Source organism: Nanorana parkeri, unplaced genomic scaffold (assembly GCF_000935625.1).
Source record: "Nanorana parkeri isolate BGI_ZX_2015 unplaced genomic scaffold, ASM93562v1 scaffold178, whole genome shotgun sequence".
Taxonomy (NCBI): domain Eukaryota; kingdom Metazoa; phylum Chordata; class Amphibia; order Anura; family Dicroglossidae; genus Nanorana; species Nanorana parkeri.
The window spans coordinates 1,632,707-1,649,665 of record NW_017306446.1 but is presented as its reverse complement, the minus strand read 5'-3'; the positions used below and the strand labels follow the sequence as shown (position 1 = coordinate 1,649,665).

Below are 16,959 nucleotides of genomic sequence, written 5' to 3'. Positions count from 1 at the left end.
TATAATAACATGCCACCCGGCTTCCTGATTGCCCGGGAAGCCGGCTCCATGCCAGCAGAAGCACCGGTATCGGTACTTGGTATTGACGAGCACTAAAAGCAAAATATCGATACTCATACTCGATACCAAAAAAAAACGGTATCGGTGCATCCTTACTATCAAGCCCTCTATGTGATAGCACAGCGGAAGTGACAGGTCCTCTTTATTAAGACATCATGTGTCTATTAGACTCCTGATGTCTTATATGGACCCCGCAGAAGCTGATGAAACACAGATTGTTCTTCACCAGCTTCTTCTCCAGTTATAGCAGCTGGAGAAAAGACAGCCTGAACCCGGAAGTGTTACGGCCGTGACACACTGTATGCGAAGCGGCGTGGAGCACAGGCCAGGTGCGACTCGCGGCCCTTCGCGAGCAATGTGTCTAGTGAGGTCCGAAACCCTGCTCTGCCCGGCGACAGCGTGCGTAGCGCAGCGCCGAGAGATGAAAAAGTTCATCTCCAGCCAATCACAGCACGCGATGCAATGAAGGCATCACAAAGCATCCACACGCGACCAGCCAATCAGATCACTCAGTTCTGAGGGATCAGTATCTGCCTGTTTCAGTATCTGCCTGTTTCCAAACGCGTCTGGTCAGGTCAGTCCAGAAGAGAAGTGTCTGTGGTGTGTTCATACAGCCCAGTGCTATCCTATCCAGCACTCATCTAAGGCACTTTAAAAAAAAATAAAGACATTTATCAACATTTAATTATACAATTGAAATATATGATATACTAAATGATATGTTTAATTATTTATTTTATTAATATTAATTCATAATAATTGAAATATATTTCATAATCAATTAAAGAATTAAACATTAAATAGTTAAACCATGACAAGCAGAATCCGTAGAGGTGGCCATGAAAAAATACGGTACAAACTGCAGTGTAGACAAGCTGCGGTGCGAAGTGGAAGGTTGCAATTGTTTCGCTTCGCATCGCTACACCTGCAGTGTGTCACAGCCTTTAAGCTTACCGCACATGTTACAATCTAATTGTACAATCTCCGTTATATATACCAAGAACTATGTAGTGCAAGGACTTGTCTGATTGGATAAAAATTGATTGGATAGATTAGGTAGGCCCTCATATTACATGGTTTTGGTAGATCTAAAGCCGATTACACAGATATTGAGGAGCCAGATTGTAATGTATATGGTTACCAATAGACCTTATGATTGAATGATTATTATGGCCTATTCCAAAACATCCTCTATCCCACATCTAGATTTGCATGATGTCTTAGCACAACCTCTGGTGATGACCCTTGTAGTACAGTGCTCCGGCCACTTGGAGGACATAAAACATAGCCAAAACGTTTTTTTTCCCCCCCCCCCCCCCGCCCTTTCTTCAGGGCTTTGGCAGTGTTAGATATGTTGGTCATGGGCAGAGCATTCAGAACATATCTAACATAACCAAAGCCCTGAAGAAGGGGAGCTCCAGTTACCCAAAATTTGTTGGCCATGTTTTATGTCATACACTTTAAAATTAATCACTGTTCTCCAACCACGTGGCGTTTCCAAGACTTTCTACTCACGCACGTTGCTCCTCCCCTATCTCCACATGCTTGAAGGGACCCACACCAAGGATCCTCTACAAGTTGAGCCACCACAGGCCTACCCACCTCTAATAAGGTCTAGAGTCTAGGACAAGGTCTAGTACAACATGTATAAGACAACGAAAGCCCTGAAGAAGGGGAGCCCCAGTTACCCAAAACTTGTAATAATTACTAAAAGTAATTATTGTTCTCCAACCAAATGGAGTTTCCAAGACTTTCTATTCACGCACGGTGCTCCTCACCTATCTCCACATGCTTGAAGTAGGGTTGCCACCTTTTCTTCAAGCGAAACCCGAACACTGTAGCGACGCCTGGACATTTTTTTGGGGAGAGTGAGTCATAGCTTATTCATATGGAAATATCCCCGTCCATTCATATGTAACTATCACATGTGACACTATTTTCAGTGGGGGGCCACTAGCTCCTATCTTAATTTTGGTTGCCCCTGTCTGCTTGACATCATGTGTTCGGGTTTCTGCTGCCATGAAACCCGGACACAGCATTCAAAACCCGCACTGTCCAGGTGAATCCTGGACAGGTGTCAACCCTATCTTGAAGGGACCCACTCCGAGGATCCTCTAATGTGGGTCCCGAGGTTACACAGGTTGAGAACCACTGCTCTAAAGGTTGAGCCACCACAGGCCTACCCACCTCTAATAAGGTCCAGTGTCAAGGACAAGGTCTAGTAGAACATATCTAAGACAACGAAAGCCCTGAAGAAAGGGAGCCCCAGTTACCCAAAACGTGTTAGTCGTGTTTTATGTCATACACTTTAAAAGTAATCATTGTTCTCCAAACGGGTGGCATTTCCAAGACCTTCTTTTCATGCACAGTGCTCCTCACCTATCTCCACATGCTTGAAGGAACCCGCTCGGAGGATCCTCTACAAATGGAGCCACCACAAACCTTACCCACCCCAAGAAAGATTTAGTGCTGCCTCACACGTACACTACAAAGCTGCAAGATTCCATTTATTATGATTGTGAACATTATTATTCCAACCAATGTTCCAACGTCGCTATGTTCTAGCCCGGATAGAGCTCCTAACAACATCATTCCATTACCTGCTTTACCGCTATGTCTTCTAGGCCTAGACACAAGAGACTTATAACTAACAAGCAAGTAATAGGAATCTTGTCAGACCAAAGCAACCCCCACCATTTTTCTGTATAGCGTTTTGAAGACCTTTAGTGATAGTGACAGGGTCAGCGGGTGTTGTCATGGCGACAGAACAAGAATTCCTACTGGAGCCATTATTATTTGATGCAATGTAAATCTCTCAGCGACCTGTGTTTATACAGCGGGTTGGGAAGACGGCACAGCGGGGGGTCAGCGAAGGGTTACCCACTATGTTCAATGCACCTTTTTCTGCCGTTAACGCCGATGCTTCTTTTTCTTCTCTGTAGAAATCAGGACATTCCCGGAGGGTCTTCGGACGCTTTACTCATGGTGCGTTGCTTTACCATAATTCTCATGTGTCCTTCTCAACCCTAAAATGACAACAGCCCCCCGACATCATCCTTCATGTCCCCTGGTGTTATTTTTTCTTTCTTTTTTTTTTTGTACTTAAATAAATCATTTGGAATGTAAAGAGAGTTGATACATGCAGAAAAGGATCAGATAACATTCACAAATAGTCCAAGGGAACATGTATCAGAGCAGAGCAGGTAAAGATGTGCTGAATTTGATACAATTACATGGTAAGGGTGCAGTGCACACCTTTTATTTGGCAAAATTTACCTTGTAAGGGCCCCAAAGAGCCTCCCTCACAGTAGACTGCCCTGTACCCCTAACACTAACTCTCCTGGTAACCCCAACAACAACCCTCCCGGTAACCCCAACAACAACCCTCCCTGTCACCCCCCGCACTAAGACTTCCTGTAACCCCAACACTAACCATCCCTGTAACCCTAATAACAACCCTCCCGGTAACCCCAACAACAACCCTCCTTGTAACCCCAACACTAAACCTCCCCGTAACCCCAACAACAACCCTCCCGGTAACACCAACAACAGCCATCCCTGTAACCCTAGCACTAACCCTCCTTGTAACCCCAACAACAACCCTTCCTGTAACCCAAACACTAACCCTCCCTGTAACCCCAACAACAACCCTTCCTGTAGCCCCAACACTAACCCTCCCTGTAACCCCAACACTAACCCTCCCGGTAACCCCAACACTTCCCCTCCCTTTTTGTCCAACAACAACCTTCCCTGTAAGACTAACACTAACCCTCCATGTAACCCTAACACTAACCCTCCCTGTAACCCCAACACTAACCCTCCCTGTAACCCCAACACTAACCCTCCCTGTAACCCCAACACTTCCCCTCCCTTTTTGTCCAACAACAACCTTCCCTGTAAGACTAACACTAACCCTCCCTGTAACCCTAACACTAACCCTCCCTGTAACCCTAACACTAACCCTTCAGGTATCCATCAGACTAACTAACCCTTCCTGTAATTTTAACACTAACCCTCCCCTGTTACCTCAACACTAACCTTCCCTGTAACCCTAACACTAACCCTCCCTGTAACCCCAACACTAACCCTCCCTGTAACCCTAACACCAACCGTCCCTGTAAGACTAACGCCAATCCACCTTCGTTGGCTTCCATTGACATCTAAATGCTTTGAACATTTTCCAAGTGGCTAACCAAACAGATCAGCAAGACATGTTCAATGTCAGCGACTTAAGCGGGAGACAGCCAAGCAACAAAGGAGTCTCACAATGGCAGTCTGCATATTTTTCCCAGCATCAGCTCAGTTCCCTTTAAAGAGAACCTGTCAGAACAGAACAATAAGGGCTGCTGTTGCTGACTGGTGGTGCATGCTCCAAGGCTGTCCCCCTGATCCTGCTTTGACTATCTCAGAACTCACAGATGTGGATATTAGATGTCCAAACATCCTATATATGCATGCTTGTTGCTTGTTGCAAGTCAATGAGCCATGTAATGTAGGAATATATAGAGCCGTGGAGCAGGTACCTGCAAAGATAAGTCAGCAATGGTAGTTTAATATTTCTCTTGTATCCCGAGCATCCTACGTATCCCAATGTATCCATCATGTTTATATATCGGTACGTCACGGCACACATGGCCGACTTGACACCTCCCACTCCCACCTGGTTCTTCTCACATCCCAAAAATGAGTCAGTTTCCATTTCTGCTCCATTTCCCCGCGCTCATTTCCCTGCACAATCCCAGACTTTCCATGTTTATTAATATCTTGTGGTTAATGTAATAACCATCTAATCGATTCCTCCGCCGGAGGAGACTCAATAGAGAACCGTCCTCGACTCTCCGAGAACACAAACCAAACGAATTATCAAAAAATCCGCCAATAAATCCTGCGAAGGAAGAAAAAGTGTCACCGAGTGCATTTGTGAATGTTACTAGCTGTGCTTTTATGTGACGTAAATGACTCTTTTTTTTCCTCAGGTGGGCTTCCAATTCAAGGGACAGTCCACCCAAAAATGATTTTATATATTTTTTGTTTTATAATTTTTAAATGACACTGTTGTCACCCAAATTCCCAAAACTATTTCCCTGTAATAGAATAGGGATCATACTTATCTTCAGCATCTGACAATAACGAGATGGTCAGATGCCTGTTCCACCTCTGCATGCGGTGGTTCCGTCCTATGTCACAACTGGGCACAGTATGGAAACAGAGTAAACCATGGCACGTGGCAGGGGGGCAGAGGCATCTGATAGTCCTGGAAGTGATGGAGGCTGTGGCTCTTGTCAGGAGCGAAGATATGAGATATGAAAGGGAAGTATAATAACTCTTCTATTATAGGAAACTATTTGAGCAACAGTTGAGCAACAGGGGGAGTGTGGTCACCAGTTGAGCAGCAGGAGGAATGTGGTCACCAGTTGAGCAGCAGGGGGAGTGTGGTCACCAGTTGAGCAGCAGGAGGAGTGTGGTCACCAGTTGAGCAGCAGGAGGAGTGTGGTCACCAGTTGAGCAGCAGGAGGAGTGTGGTCACCAGTTGAGCAGCAGGGGGAGTGTGGTCACCAGTTGAGCAGCAGGAGGAGTGTGGTCACCAGTTGAGCAGCAGGAGGAGTGTGGTCACCAGTTGAGCAGCAGGGGGAGTGTGGTCACCAGTTGAGCAGGAGGAGGAGTGTGGTCACCAAATTTTAGCATTGGCGGTGAGACAAGCTTGATTGGGACCGGTCCTCTTTAAGTGTGATACTTTATATTATTTAGAACTTATAAAGAAGAGAGAATAGATATTACCCTCCCCCTCCAAAGGCGTTTAATTGCCCTCTTCCCCTCCCCCATCCGCCGCTCATACGGGATTTGTATACTTCTCTTCCCATGCTGTCACCATAGGCGCTCAGTCTGGGGGACAGAATTTTAAAAAACCCGAAATATTGGCAGACAAAATAAGGTCAGATATCACCATGGTTACCTCTGCCTGACTGAGTACGACGGGCCTCGTCTTATCTACATACCAGGATCTGAAATAGAGCACTTTTGGATTTAGTTTTGTTGTTAAAGATCAGCTTGTTTACGTCGCCAGCAGCCAATGCGCGGCCCGGGAAATCCGGATAATATATTATAGTCATTAGACGGGAAAATACCATCTTTTTTTAATGAATAGGAGGGAAGGGCAATTTTTGTCAGTCTAATTGTTTTTCGTGATGAAAATACCATTAAGGCCCCAAATCCCCAAAGCTTTGCGAGATCGATGAAGCCGTTTATTCTGCATAAACGGACTTATTCAATAATGACTTCTAATGCCTCGGCGCTAATGAAGTGAGTAGTAACCATAGCAACCAAGCAGAATACACACTGCTGAAGTCAAGCCTGTGCAAGATGGATTCTGACTGGTTGCTATGGGTTACTGCATTACCCTGTGTGTTGCATGGGCCTTCTTGTCCAATATTAGGCACTTTCACTGGACAAGGGTGTCAGGCGACGAGAGAAGCTTTGTGCCGCAAGTGGCGAGGACTTGTTCTCATTTCTCAGAATTGAGGCCTCCACAACAAAAGTAGACTCAGACTTAGAATGGGCACGGAGCATGCTTTTCTGGACACGATAGGTAAAAACAGACCTCATGCACACGACCGTAATGGCCACACAGCATACTGATCAGGTGTATTTTTCTACCTGGCAGTCACGGGCATGTCGCCAGCCTGCAGAAATCAATGACAGGCCAGCTGAAGTCGCAGTTGTACGGCTATATACACAAATCCCATTGTTTGCATGCATACCGGGGCATGCGCACTGCCCCAAACTCAGTCCCTCAGCGTTCGTGGCGATGCGTAAGTCCCAGTACGCATATAAACAATAGGATTTGATTATATACAGTATCTGTACAGTCGTGGCTTGGCTTGAGCCAGCTTGTCATTGATCTGAATAGGCCAGCTGCATGCACCTATGCATTACAACTGTGACTCCCGGGCAGAGAAATACACCCATGACAGTGGTCTCTAACAGTCCCATGTAACATGTCCCCAGTCTCCGATAGTATGCTGCAGTCTCTAAGCACACCTGTAACCTGTTCCCAGTCTCTGACCATCTCCTGGGATATATCAGCAGTCTCCGACAGTCTGCTGTAGCATGAGATACACTGAATAACCTTGCAGGTGCACTGCCCCCCTATTCTTTGTAGGTTGACTGGCCCCCTATTTGTCATAAGATGACCAACTACCTATTTCTTGTAGGTTGACTGGCCTCTTATTTCTCGTAGGTTGACTGGCCTCCTATTCCTTCCCAGATAGCAAGAAATTGTGCTGCAAGTTTGAAAATGACTTGCTAAACTCTTGCAGACTTGCCAAGCTTCACAATTTTGTTGCACAATTACAGCAAGTCTGCATTGCAAGTCTCCAGACCAGCGAGCTTGCAGAGCTCTTGCTAAGACCTGCAGGACTCTTGCTGTAGACTTGCCAAGCAAATTTGCTACAAATTCAAAAAGTGTCAACTAGAACCTGTGCTGCAAGTGTTCTGCAAGTCTACAACTTGCCAGGAATATGTGCAGCAAGTTAACAAAATTACAATTTAACCCCCGACACAAGTTTGTGGCAAGTTATCCTTGCTATCTGGGTTGTAGGTTGACCGCCTCCCTATTCATCGTAGTATAATGGTTCCCTATTCCTCATTGGTTAACTGGCCCCCTATTCCTTTCAGGTTGACTGGTCCCCTATTCCTTGTAGGTAGACCGCCCCCCTATTCCTCGTAATAGACCAGTTCCCTATTCCTCATTGGTTAACTGGCCCCTTATTCCTCATAGGTCGACTGGCCCTCAATTCCTCCTAAGTTGACTGGTTCCCTATTATTTGTAAGTTGCTGGCCGCCTATTCCTTGTAGGTTGACTGGCCCTCAAGGAATAGGCAGTGCCCCCTATTTATTATAGGTTGACCACCCCCTATTCCTCATAGGTTGACTGGCCCACTATTCCTGGTAGGTTGACTGCCCCTATTCCTCGTAGGTTACTGGCTGCCTATTCCTCGCAGGTTGACTGGCCCCCTAGTCCTCATAGGTTGACTGGCCCTCTATTCCTCCTAAATTGACAGGTTCCCTATTCTTCGTAGGTTGACTGACTGCCTATTCCTTGTAGGTTTACTGTCCCCTATTCCTCATAGGTTGACTGGCTGCTATTCCTCATAGGTTGATCAGCCCCCAATTCCTTTTAGGCTGACCAGCCCCCTATTCTTTGTATATTGACTGGCCCCTTTTCCTTGTAGGCTTATTGTCACCCTAATCCTCATAGGTTGACTGGCTGCTATTCCTCGTAGGTTGACCAGCCCCCAATTCCTCATAGGTTGACTGGCCATCAATTCCTCTTAGGCTGACCAGCCCCCTATTCCTTGTAGGTTGATTGTCACCCTAATCCTCGTAGGTTGACTGGCTGCCTATTCTTCGTAGGTTAACCACCAGCACTCCAGATCACAACTTTTATATGTACTCTGCCAATACGGAGCCTGTCTCTAAAGGACTATGGCGTGACACCTCTATCTCACACGACCACACAAACAGAACAGAAAACAGGTGCATGCTGTGAATGGAAAAATATTATGTCATCCATCAAAATTATTCATGTCCTTATCCAAGAACAGGCACATGCACTGATTTAGCATAAATACATTGAGATGCCGGCTGTAATTTTAGAGGAATATGCATTTGCTGGTGACCTCTAGAGGTCAAATTCAGCAATAGCAATCGTACAGCATGGCTCAAAGCTGAATACCAATTGCAGCTCAGCCATGCCTGGAATGCTTGAAGACTCTGTAATGTCTGTGCGCTCAGTGCAATGTGCATGAATGTATCTGCTTGTCCCTGTCTATATGTACTCCTTGTGCTCTTACTAACAGTTTGTGATGTATCTCTTTCTCTCGCTGCCCCTATGGAAGCGAAGTATTCCGCTCCTGCAGGAAACACAGCTATGGTACGTAGTCGGCTTTTGTCATTGTTTCTGATACTTGTGCTACATGTCACCACCTTTGTTCAGCAGTGTAATATTTGTATTCATGGCAATGACTGTAGTAAATGTGATTTTATGATTGTTTCATTCTGAACATTGAGTCACTTCAGATGTGTTTTTCGGTTTAAAGGAGAACTAGGGGGTTAAGGCTTTTCCCCATAGTTCTCCTTAGGATAATGGGAGGACACAAACTAGCGTCCTCCCATCACCCTAGGCTCAGTATACTGAGACGCCGCAGCTGAAGCGGATCCCGACAATTATGCCGGGATCCGCCCAGCTGCGTGACTGACAGCTGTCTCTGCCTATCTAGAGGCAGAGCCAGCTGTACCCGCCCCCTCCCCCGTCCGTTCTGCCAGTCAGCGCTGGCGGATCGGAGCGGGGAGCGGGGAATCCAGCCCCTCCCCTGTCACGGCAGAGAGCCGTGACAGGATCGAGAGGTGAGCGAACACCGGTATGTGTTCGCTCACCTCCCGATCTACTGAGCCGATCTGTGACAGTCTCATTGTCACAGGTCGGCTAGAACTATGAGGTGAGTGAAAAGCACTCACCTCATAGTTCTCCTTTAATGCATCCGAATGGGTCTGAATAGAAAGTTTTGTTACGGCAACATGGGAGTCATTTACAGTATATACATATAACACTCCCAGACCCGAATGGCATTCGGGATCCGAATTTCCGAATTGCATTCGGGAGCTCCCGAATGCCATTCGTGTCTGGAAGCCTCAGCTTTAGTGATATATGTATATAGCTCACAGACCCGTATTGCTTTCTGGAGCTCCCGAATGCAATTCAGAAATTCGGATCCGAAAGCCATTCGGGTCTGGGATATTCAGCTTTAGTATTAATATCTGTATTTGGTTTTCTGTGGTATTCGCCATGAATATTCATATGTAAACGTATCCGAAACGAACAAAAATGTGGATTTCGTCCGAATCCGAAACCCCAAACCGAATTGAATTTCGGACCGAAATCCCAAAATCTCGAAATATCTGTATCGAACCAAATTTTTCCGCAGCTTACATGTCTACTATGCAGTTGCTATCGTCTACTGAATTTCTTTATTGAGCTAAAAAAAAAAAAAAGGTTACAAAATATTTTTGGAGCTCATCAGCTCGAGGATTCTGGGTGTCTTCTGTAAAGAACCAACCTAAAAAATAGTTGCACTTGAAGATGTTTTATTAGAAGATTCACTGTCACAGGTAAACATGATTAGGCATCCCCATGTACAATGACGAAGTTCGGACATAGCTGCGGGACACAATTATTTGAACACAGTTAAATTCTTCTTCCTACAGACTCTGAGCCAGGGGAGGAGGACACCGGAGGACCTCAGCTACAGCGGACAATTCGGGCTCCAAACAACACACCCCTGGGGACCCCTTCAGGTAAGATTCACAAAACACGTAATCCAACACAATCCTTAACAATACACTTTAGATGTTATAATACTCCAGCCAAAGCTTTTTTGTTAGTTCTGGGAAGGAGTTGGAAGTTCTTGTCTGTGTCCTTGTTGGGTGAGATTGACCCTCACCTTCTGTCCCAAAATACCTCCATCACCAGAAGAGGAAGAATGTCTCCATTGGGGAGGGGGCTACATGAATAAATCCCAGACCGATGCCCTGTGGCAGGGGTGCTTATGCTTTTCGTGCCTATAGACCCCCAGGGATTGCCCAATATGTCTCCATACCCTCTTAACCAGACTGTCAAACATCATCATGAGTCCTATTAGGAGGTCCAGTTACCGTCAATGTTACTTGCATTTCATCTGACATATCAAATCGATTTCTTCACTTTAATTCAGGTTCAGTAATGCAAAGAATCCATTTTTTAAATTATTCAGGGATCCAATCCCATACCACCATCATTTAATTACCCTACCCCAAGGGGGTATGGATACTCTTGGTTAAGAACCCTTGTTCTAGACCTTCCTTACTCTTCTCAAAACATTGTTTTGTAGTCTGTGCCCCTGTTGGAGAGATTTAATTTCACTTTCTACCCTGGGGACGTCCATCATTAGGTAAAAAGTAAGGAACATTGTCCTCATGGGGTGTAAAAATAAAAAACTGAACTCTAGGCAGAAATACAATACAAAAATGAATGCAGCTCTATAATAATTAATACATTAATCAATGTATATATATTTATTCAAATGCAAGCAGCGTCAGCACCTGAATGTGACCTGGTATCAGCCTCTTGCAGTCCCTGTACAGCGAAGAAGAAACAGCACAGGAGCCGGCAGATAGGAGGAAAGAAGCATGCAGATAAGAGGAGAAAGCAGAGTGACAGTGAGATGAGCTCATGACTGTGTTGCTTCTCCTTTCACTGTCCAGTCACAGGCTGGCGGTGGGTTCAGGGTGACCTGGGCTTAGAGGAAGTGGGTTGAATGATGCTTGCCATCAGGGGCGTCCCGAGGCCAGGTGTCACCCAGGAGCGGGGACCGGGTGACACCCAGCCATGACGTCATCGCGCATGAGCGTGACACCAGCTATCTAATTGACATCTGCCAGTGGCCATCTTGGTGATGGATGCCGGCAGAGAGAGGAGGGGACGTTCACCCGGCGGGATGAGGTATGCGGCTGGGTCCCCTCCTCTCTCCTGACACTGTCGGGCTCTCAGTCCATGACCAAGTGCCCGACTTTTTTAGAGGGGGTGACACCAAAATGACTGTCAGCCATTTTGGTGTCACCCCTCATATGGTATCACCCGGGTGAGGGCCGCACCCCCCTTGTGACACCACTGCTTACCACACTGAGGACATCTAGCAGCAGGCAAAAGTACCAATACCAGGTCAAAGTCAGGCACTTACACTGCTTGTATTTACAGATTGTATTTAACAATGTATTCATGATTACAGAACTGCAGTCATGTGTGTCTTTTATATGTGCCTAGGGTACAGCTGTAAGAAATGTATGACCTTATATAACAGGTACCGATGCACATAGTGAAAGGGTAAATGTAAATGATTTATAACCTGCAGAAGTCACAGGCGTAATGGAAGGAATCTACAGTATTCCCCATTAATGCCTTTGAAGCAGCAATTAAAGTAATACTACCGAGCAGGTTTTATGCCCTCCCGATAATAATTTCTGATGATCCGTTAATATATTTTATATATGGACAAGCTACAGTTAGTATCAATGATGTATATTCAAGAATAAGCTCAAATATACAAAACTAAAGTGTTTTTTTTCATGAAAAAAGTGTGCCTTTGCACAAAAAAGGTTGAAAAACACTGCTCTAAAGAATCGCTTATTAAGGACAGCAACACTCAGAAGGTCACATTTTCCAAGAAGGCATGCTTATGGAATAATGCATTTTAGGCAGTAAGAGAAGTCAAGCAATGCCTATTTATGTTTAATTATAATCCGCACCCCTTTATAAAGTGCTAGACACCTGCAAAAATACAAATCAAATTTAAAAAACACCCCAAAGAGGAAAACATACAAAGTATGTATCTATTATTCTGAATGGCACCCCAATGCGCCCTCCCAATGGATATGCCTTACAGCAGTGGTTCTCAACCTGTGTAACCTCAGGACCCACATTTGTCCTTGTCATTAAGTTGCAACCTAGTCGCACTGCAGTGGAATGCAAGGCATTGCGGTACCGCACGTTCTGGTGCGGGCGATCTAACTGAGTGGGAGGTGCGTTTGGGGTACCTACCATTTAAATGAATGGCAATGCAACGCACCTCCCACACCAGAACGCACAGTAGGTGCGATTGCATGGAACTGTGTGATTAACGCACTGTACTAGTGTGAACGGACCCTCAAAAACACTGACAGACACACACAACCACACACACATTCTCACACACAATCTCACACACAGCTACACACTCCAAAAATGTTTTATTTATTTTTTCTTTATTTTTAAGATCCACCCAGTCTTCCTAATTTACAAGAACTGAAGTGGATCCTCAGCCTGGGGTCCGGTTTGGGCTGCTGTGTTGTGACGGAGCTCCATCCATATGTGCAATGCTTGTACAGCTCCCTTGTATGCCCTGTAGAGGTGCCGGGAGCCAGAATGTGACGTCAGTCCAGGCACCTCTACAGGGCACATGTGGGAGTTGTAAGCAATGTATGTATGGATGGAGCTTCCTTGTGGCCATACTTCCAGCCCACCCCACCCCACCTCAAGCTGACACACGAGGTCGGGGCAGCATATTTTGAAGGCTGCTTGGTGCAAGAACTGACTGTGTTGCGCTAGGAAGAAGCTGAGGAGCTCCTCACCTGGAAAAGTGGAAGGCACGCAGCGACCCAGTGAACACGGGGTCACGACCCACTTTTGGGTCACGACCCACCAGTTGAGAACCACGGTCTTACAGCACAGCGCAACATGCAGCAACACATTGATGTCTATTGCATGTGGGTTGGGAATGGGATGGCATTCATTATAAATGGCACTGCAATACACTATATGTGTTACCATCATGCCATAGTGTGAATGGACCCTGATAGTTACACAGCTGCTGTGTTTGCTGGATAGCATTAGTAGCTTTTTGATTGCTTTCACTTGTTGCCTGGAATTGTTTTTTTTTTTTAAATACATCCATCTTTTTCTTTCTTTTAGGAGACTCAGATACACTGCTGGCTAGCTCGCTACACACCACTCCCAGCACGCTAACTGGACTCTCGCAGACAGATGAGTTCTCAGACTGGTCAGGCAGTCAACAGACGGTAGTAGAGAGGGACTCCAAGAATGCCAGGCAAGGCTTCGCTCAGGGGGTGGGGGCTCGCCACCTGGGGGTAGAGCCCCTTATCCCAGCCTCCAGCAACAATCATCCCGGCAGTGTCTGGGGGTCAGAGGTCAGCCTGTCAGGGTTCAGCGACCTGTATAGCAGCGCCTTCAGCCTCTACCGGGGCAGATCTTGTGCCATCCGGGTGTAAGTAACCCAAGTGCTCTATGGGAGCGCCATCACCTTCTCTCCATGCCATGATGTTTATATTCAGAGCCTTTTTTGTAATTTAGTTTTTTTCATTCCATTCATCCTTTTTATTTTTTCTACATTTATTTTCAATATCTTGCCCCATATTCTTTTTTCCATTTGATTTGTGATTCCCAGGCTGACCCTCTGCCTTCATTGCATTTTATGCTGTTTTCTTGAGTTACCTTCATATGTTTAGTTGTTTGGATTTCATTGCATGTTTCTTCTGTACCTTCATCTTGCTTTAGTATTGCAAATAATGTTATTAAATGACAATTAAGTTAAAGCTGAACTCCAGGCAGACAGCCAAACAACACAGTCCATCAACAGTCCATCAAGACGTTGCACTGAACATCCGACCAGCTTTCTCAATTCAGAATTGAGAAAGCTGGTTGGATGTCCAGTGAAACGTCTTCAAGAAAAATACAGCCAGTCCAGTTGCCTTGACTTATTTTTTACATATATACCATGACCAGGATGAATGAGAACCTTCACAGACCTCTATGCCCACAGTTATCCACAGTTGATCCAGAGGAATGCAAGAAACCCTATAAATCATGCTTCAATTTGTCTTCCGGATCCTATAAGGCAATCAGATATTCCCTTGATCAATTTTAGAAGATATGTAATTCTATTCAGCCAGTCTTGTGATCCACTGAGAAGTTGTATTGCATCTGTCGCACACGTTACAGGCTCACTTATGGTTCATGTAACAGATTGTAATGAATTGGTGGACGGTGCCACCATAAAATTATGGTTTGGTGTTTATGTTGTCCTTTATTCACATATGGCAACAGGCATCACAAGCAGGGTCGGATTTACTCTCTCTGCTGCCCCAAGGCCAGGTTTCTCAATGTGCCCTTCTCCCCATCAACCCCTCCACGGAGAAGAGCAACTAGATGGCAGGGGTGGCAGGGTTGGTTTTCATTTTTTTTCTTTATTATTTTTTTACAACTTTTTTTATTTTGTTAATTTGTATTTAATTTTTTACTTTTTTAAAATTATCTTTTACTTTTATTTATTTTATTATTTTTTGCTTTTTATCAATTTAACTTTTTAAAATGTATATTTAAACATTTTTTTCATTTAACTTTATTGCTATTACACAGAAGCTAACAAGCCTGGTGCCCGGTACTGCATGTCCCGGGCATCAGGCGATAGGAATTCCACACCCCTGCTGCCCCTCTACTCTCTGCTGCCCCAAGGCCGGGCCTCAGTGGCCTTATGGGAAATCTGGCCTTGATCACAAGCCAACAATTTGGGACCTTGCAGGATCCCTTTATGAAGGCAGAGAAAGGAACCTTGGGGGGTCCCCAAACATTAGCTTGTGATGCCTGTTGGCCTATGTAAATAAAGGACAAGATTTTCTGGTAAGATTCCTATACTCCTAGTCTTGTGATCCAGGAACCACTGCCATGCTGTATAGCCCAGTCCCTGATCTCTATCTTTTTGGATAGATAGGGTGCAGAGACATTAGCAACCTGCCAGATTTGTATTGCTACTTCTGTTCTCACAGGTGAGTCCTCATGGACACCGGCTAAAGGTGAAGAAAAGTCTAACATTTTGAGTTGTCACTGGAACAGGTGTAGAGGGAAGATTTTCCAATGGGGACACATGTTCTGGTCACACTTGTCTATAAAGGAATATGCGCTGACTTTGGAGAGATTTACTCTTGCTTCCTCTTGTATTCACAGAGAATGAAGGGAAATCTCCACAGCAGGACACAGATAGCAAGAAAAAAAAAACCCCTTAATCTAAATGTATTTCTTTTTTTAAACTTAACTATTTTTTTGTTTATGCCTTTAGATATGCTTTAAGCAGTATAGCTTGCTCATGAACCCACCCACAGCATGCTGGCTGAATAATAATGAGCAGCTGTGCATTAATTATATCATCCCATTGTTTTACACACACGCACACATTCACACATATATACAGTATGTACAATTATTAATATTTATTATTTTACAAATTAAATTAACCTTGAATAAATACCATAGAATTTGTACCATACTCTGGGTTCTATTAAGAGAGAACATAGCCAGGGGCGTCCCAAGGCCGGGTGTCACCCAGAGCGGAGACCAGGTAACACCCCGCCGCCTGGCCATCTTATTGATGGACGCCGGCAGAGAGAAGAGGTATGAGGTATGCCGCCGGGTCCCCTCCTCTCTCCTGACACTGTCGGGCTCTCAGTCCATGACCGAGTGCCTGACTTTTTAAAGGGGGTGACACCAAAATAACTGTCAGTCATTTTGGTCTCACCCCACCAAAGGTGTCACCCGGGTGCGGGCCGCACCTCCCTTGTGACGCCACTGAACATAGCAGTAGCTGTCTACTTTTAAACGTTCTGTCTCTGATTGAAACCTCGCACAGAGTCTTAAGGTGCCCATACACTGTGCGATTATCGCACGATAATTGCAGGAAATCCCGCGATCGTATGATAATCGCAAAGTGTATGGAAGGCGTGCGACCGTTTTTACTGTACGGTCGCACGTCTTTTGTCTAAGGAGCATGCTAGAAAACCAGCCGAGAATGGTGCGATTTACGGCTGGTTTTTAGCATGTTCGTAAGATCAATGCCGCACAGGCCGGTGTGCGCACGCGCACACTGCCCGTTCAGCATTGCGGTCATCGGAAGCCCGCCCCTCAGGGGGGCAGGCTTGCGATGATCGCAAGTACGATCTGCCTGTCCAAGATGGGCAGATCGTACGTTTTTTTAATTACTTTACATCCATCGCAAGACTAAGGTCTTGCGATGGTTGTAAAGTGTATGGCCACCTTTAGAAAAGAGGAAGTGGGAGGGTAAGGAGTCACTGTTGAGACTCATATGTCTGCAATTCTGAGTTAGTGTTATTGAGCTCTGCAAACACCAGACTTTTTACAACAGGAGGTAAGGAGAAACTGGAAAACATGTAAAGGTGACCTAACGCTTCAGATACTGGCTGCATAGAAAATACTCATATACAATAGAATAAAATAGGTATAAAGCCACTATCCCCCCCCCC

The 16,959-nt window shown here is 45.4% G+C and overlaps 1 protein-coding gene across 1 annotated transcript in view; it reads left to right on the top strand.

The window, feature by feature from the left end:
* LOC108785774 (striated muscle preferentially expressed protein kinase-like) overlaps nucleotides 1–16,959 on the top strand; it is a 52,937-nt gene that overhangs the window by 30,285 nt on the left and 5,693 nt on the right. The window contains exons 3-6 of the mRNA XM_018554914.1: nucleotides 3,003–3,045; nucleotides 8,958–8,992; nucleotides 10,324–10,413; nucleotides 13,601–13,913. Coding sequence (XP_018410416.1) covers nucleotides 3,003–3,045; nucleotides 8,958–8,992; nucleotides 10,324–10,413; nucleotides 13,601–13,913 — 481 coding nt within the window. The remainder of the gene's footprint in view (nucleotides 1–3,002; nucleotides 3,046–8,957; nucleotides 8,993–10,323; nucleotides 10,414–13,600; nucleotides 13,914–16,959) is intronic.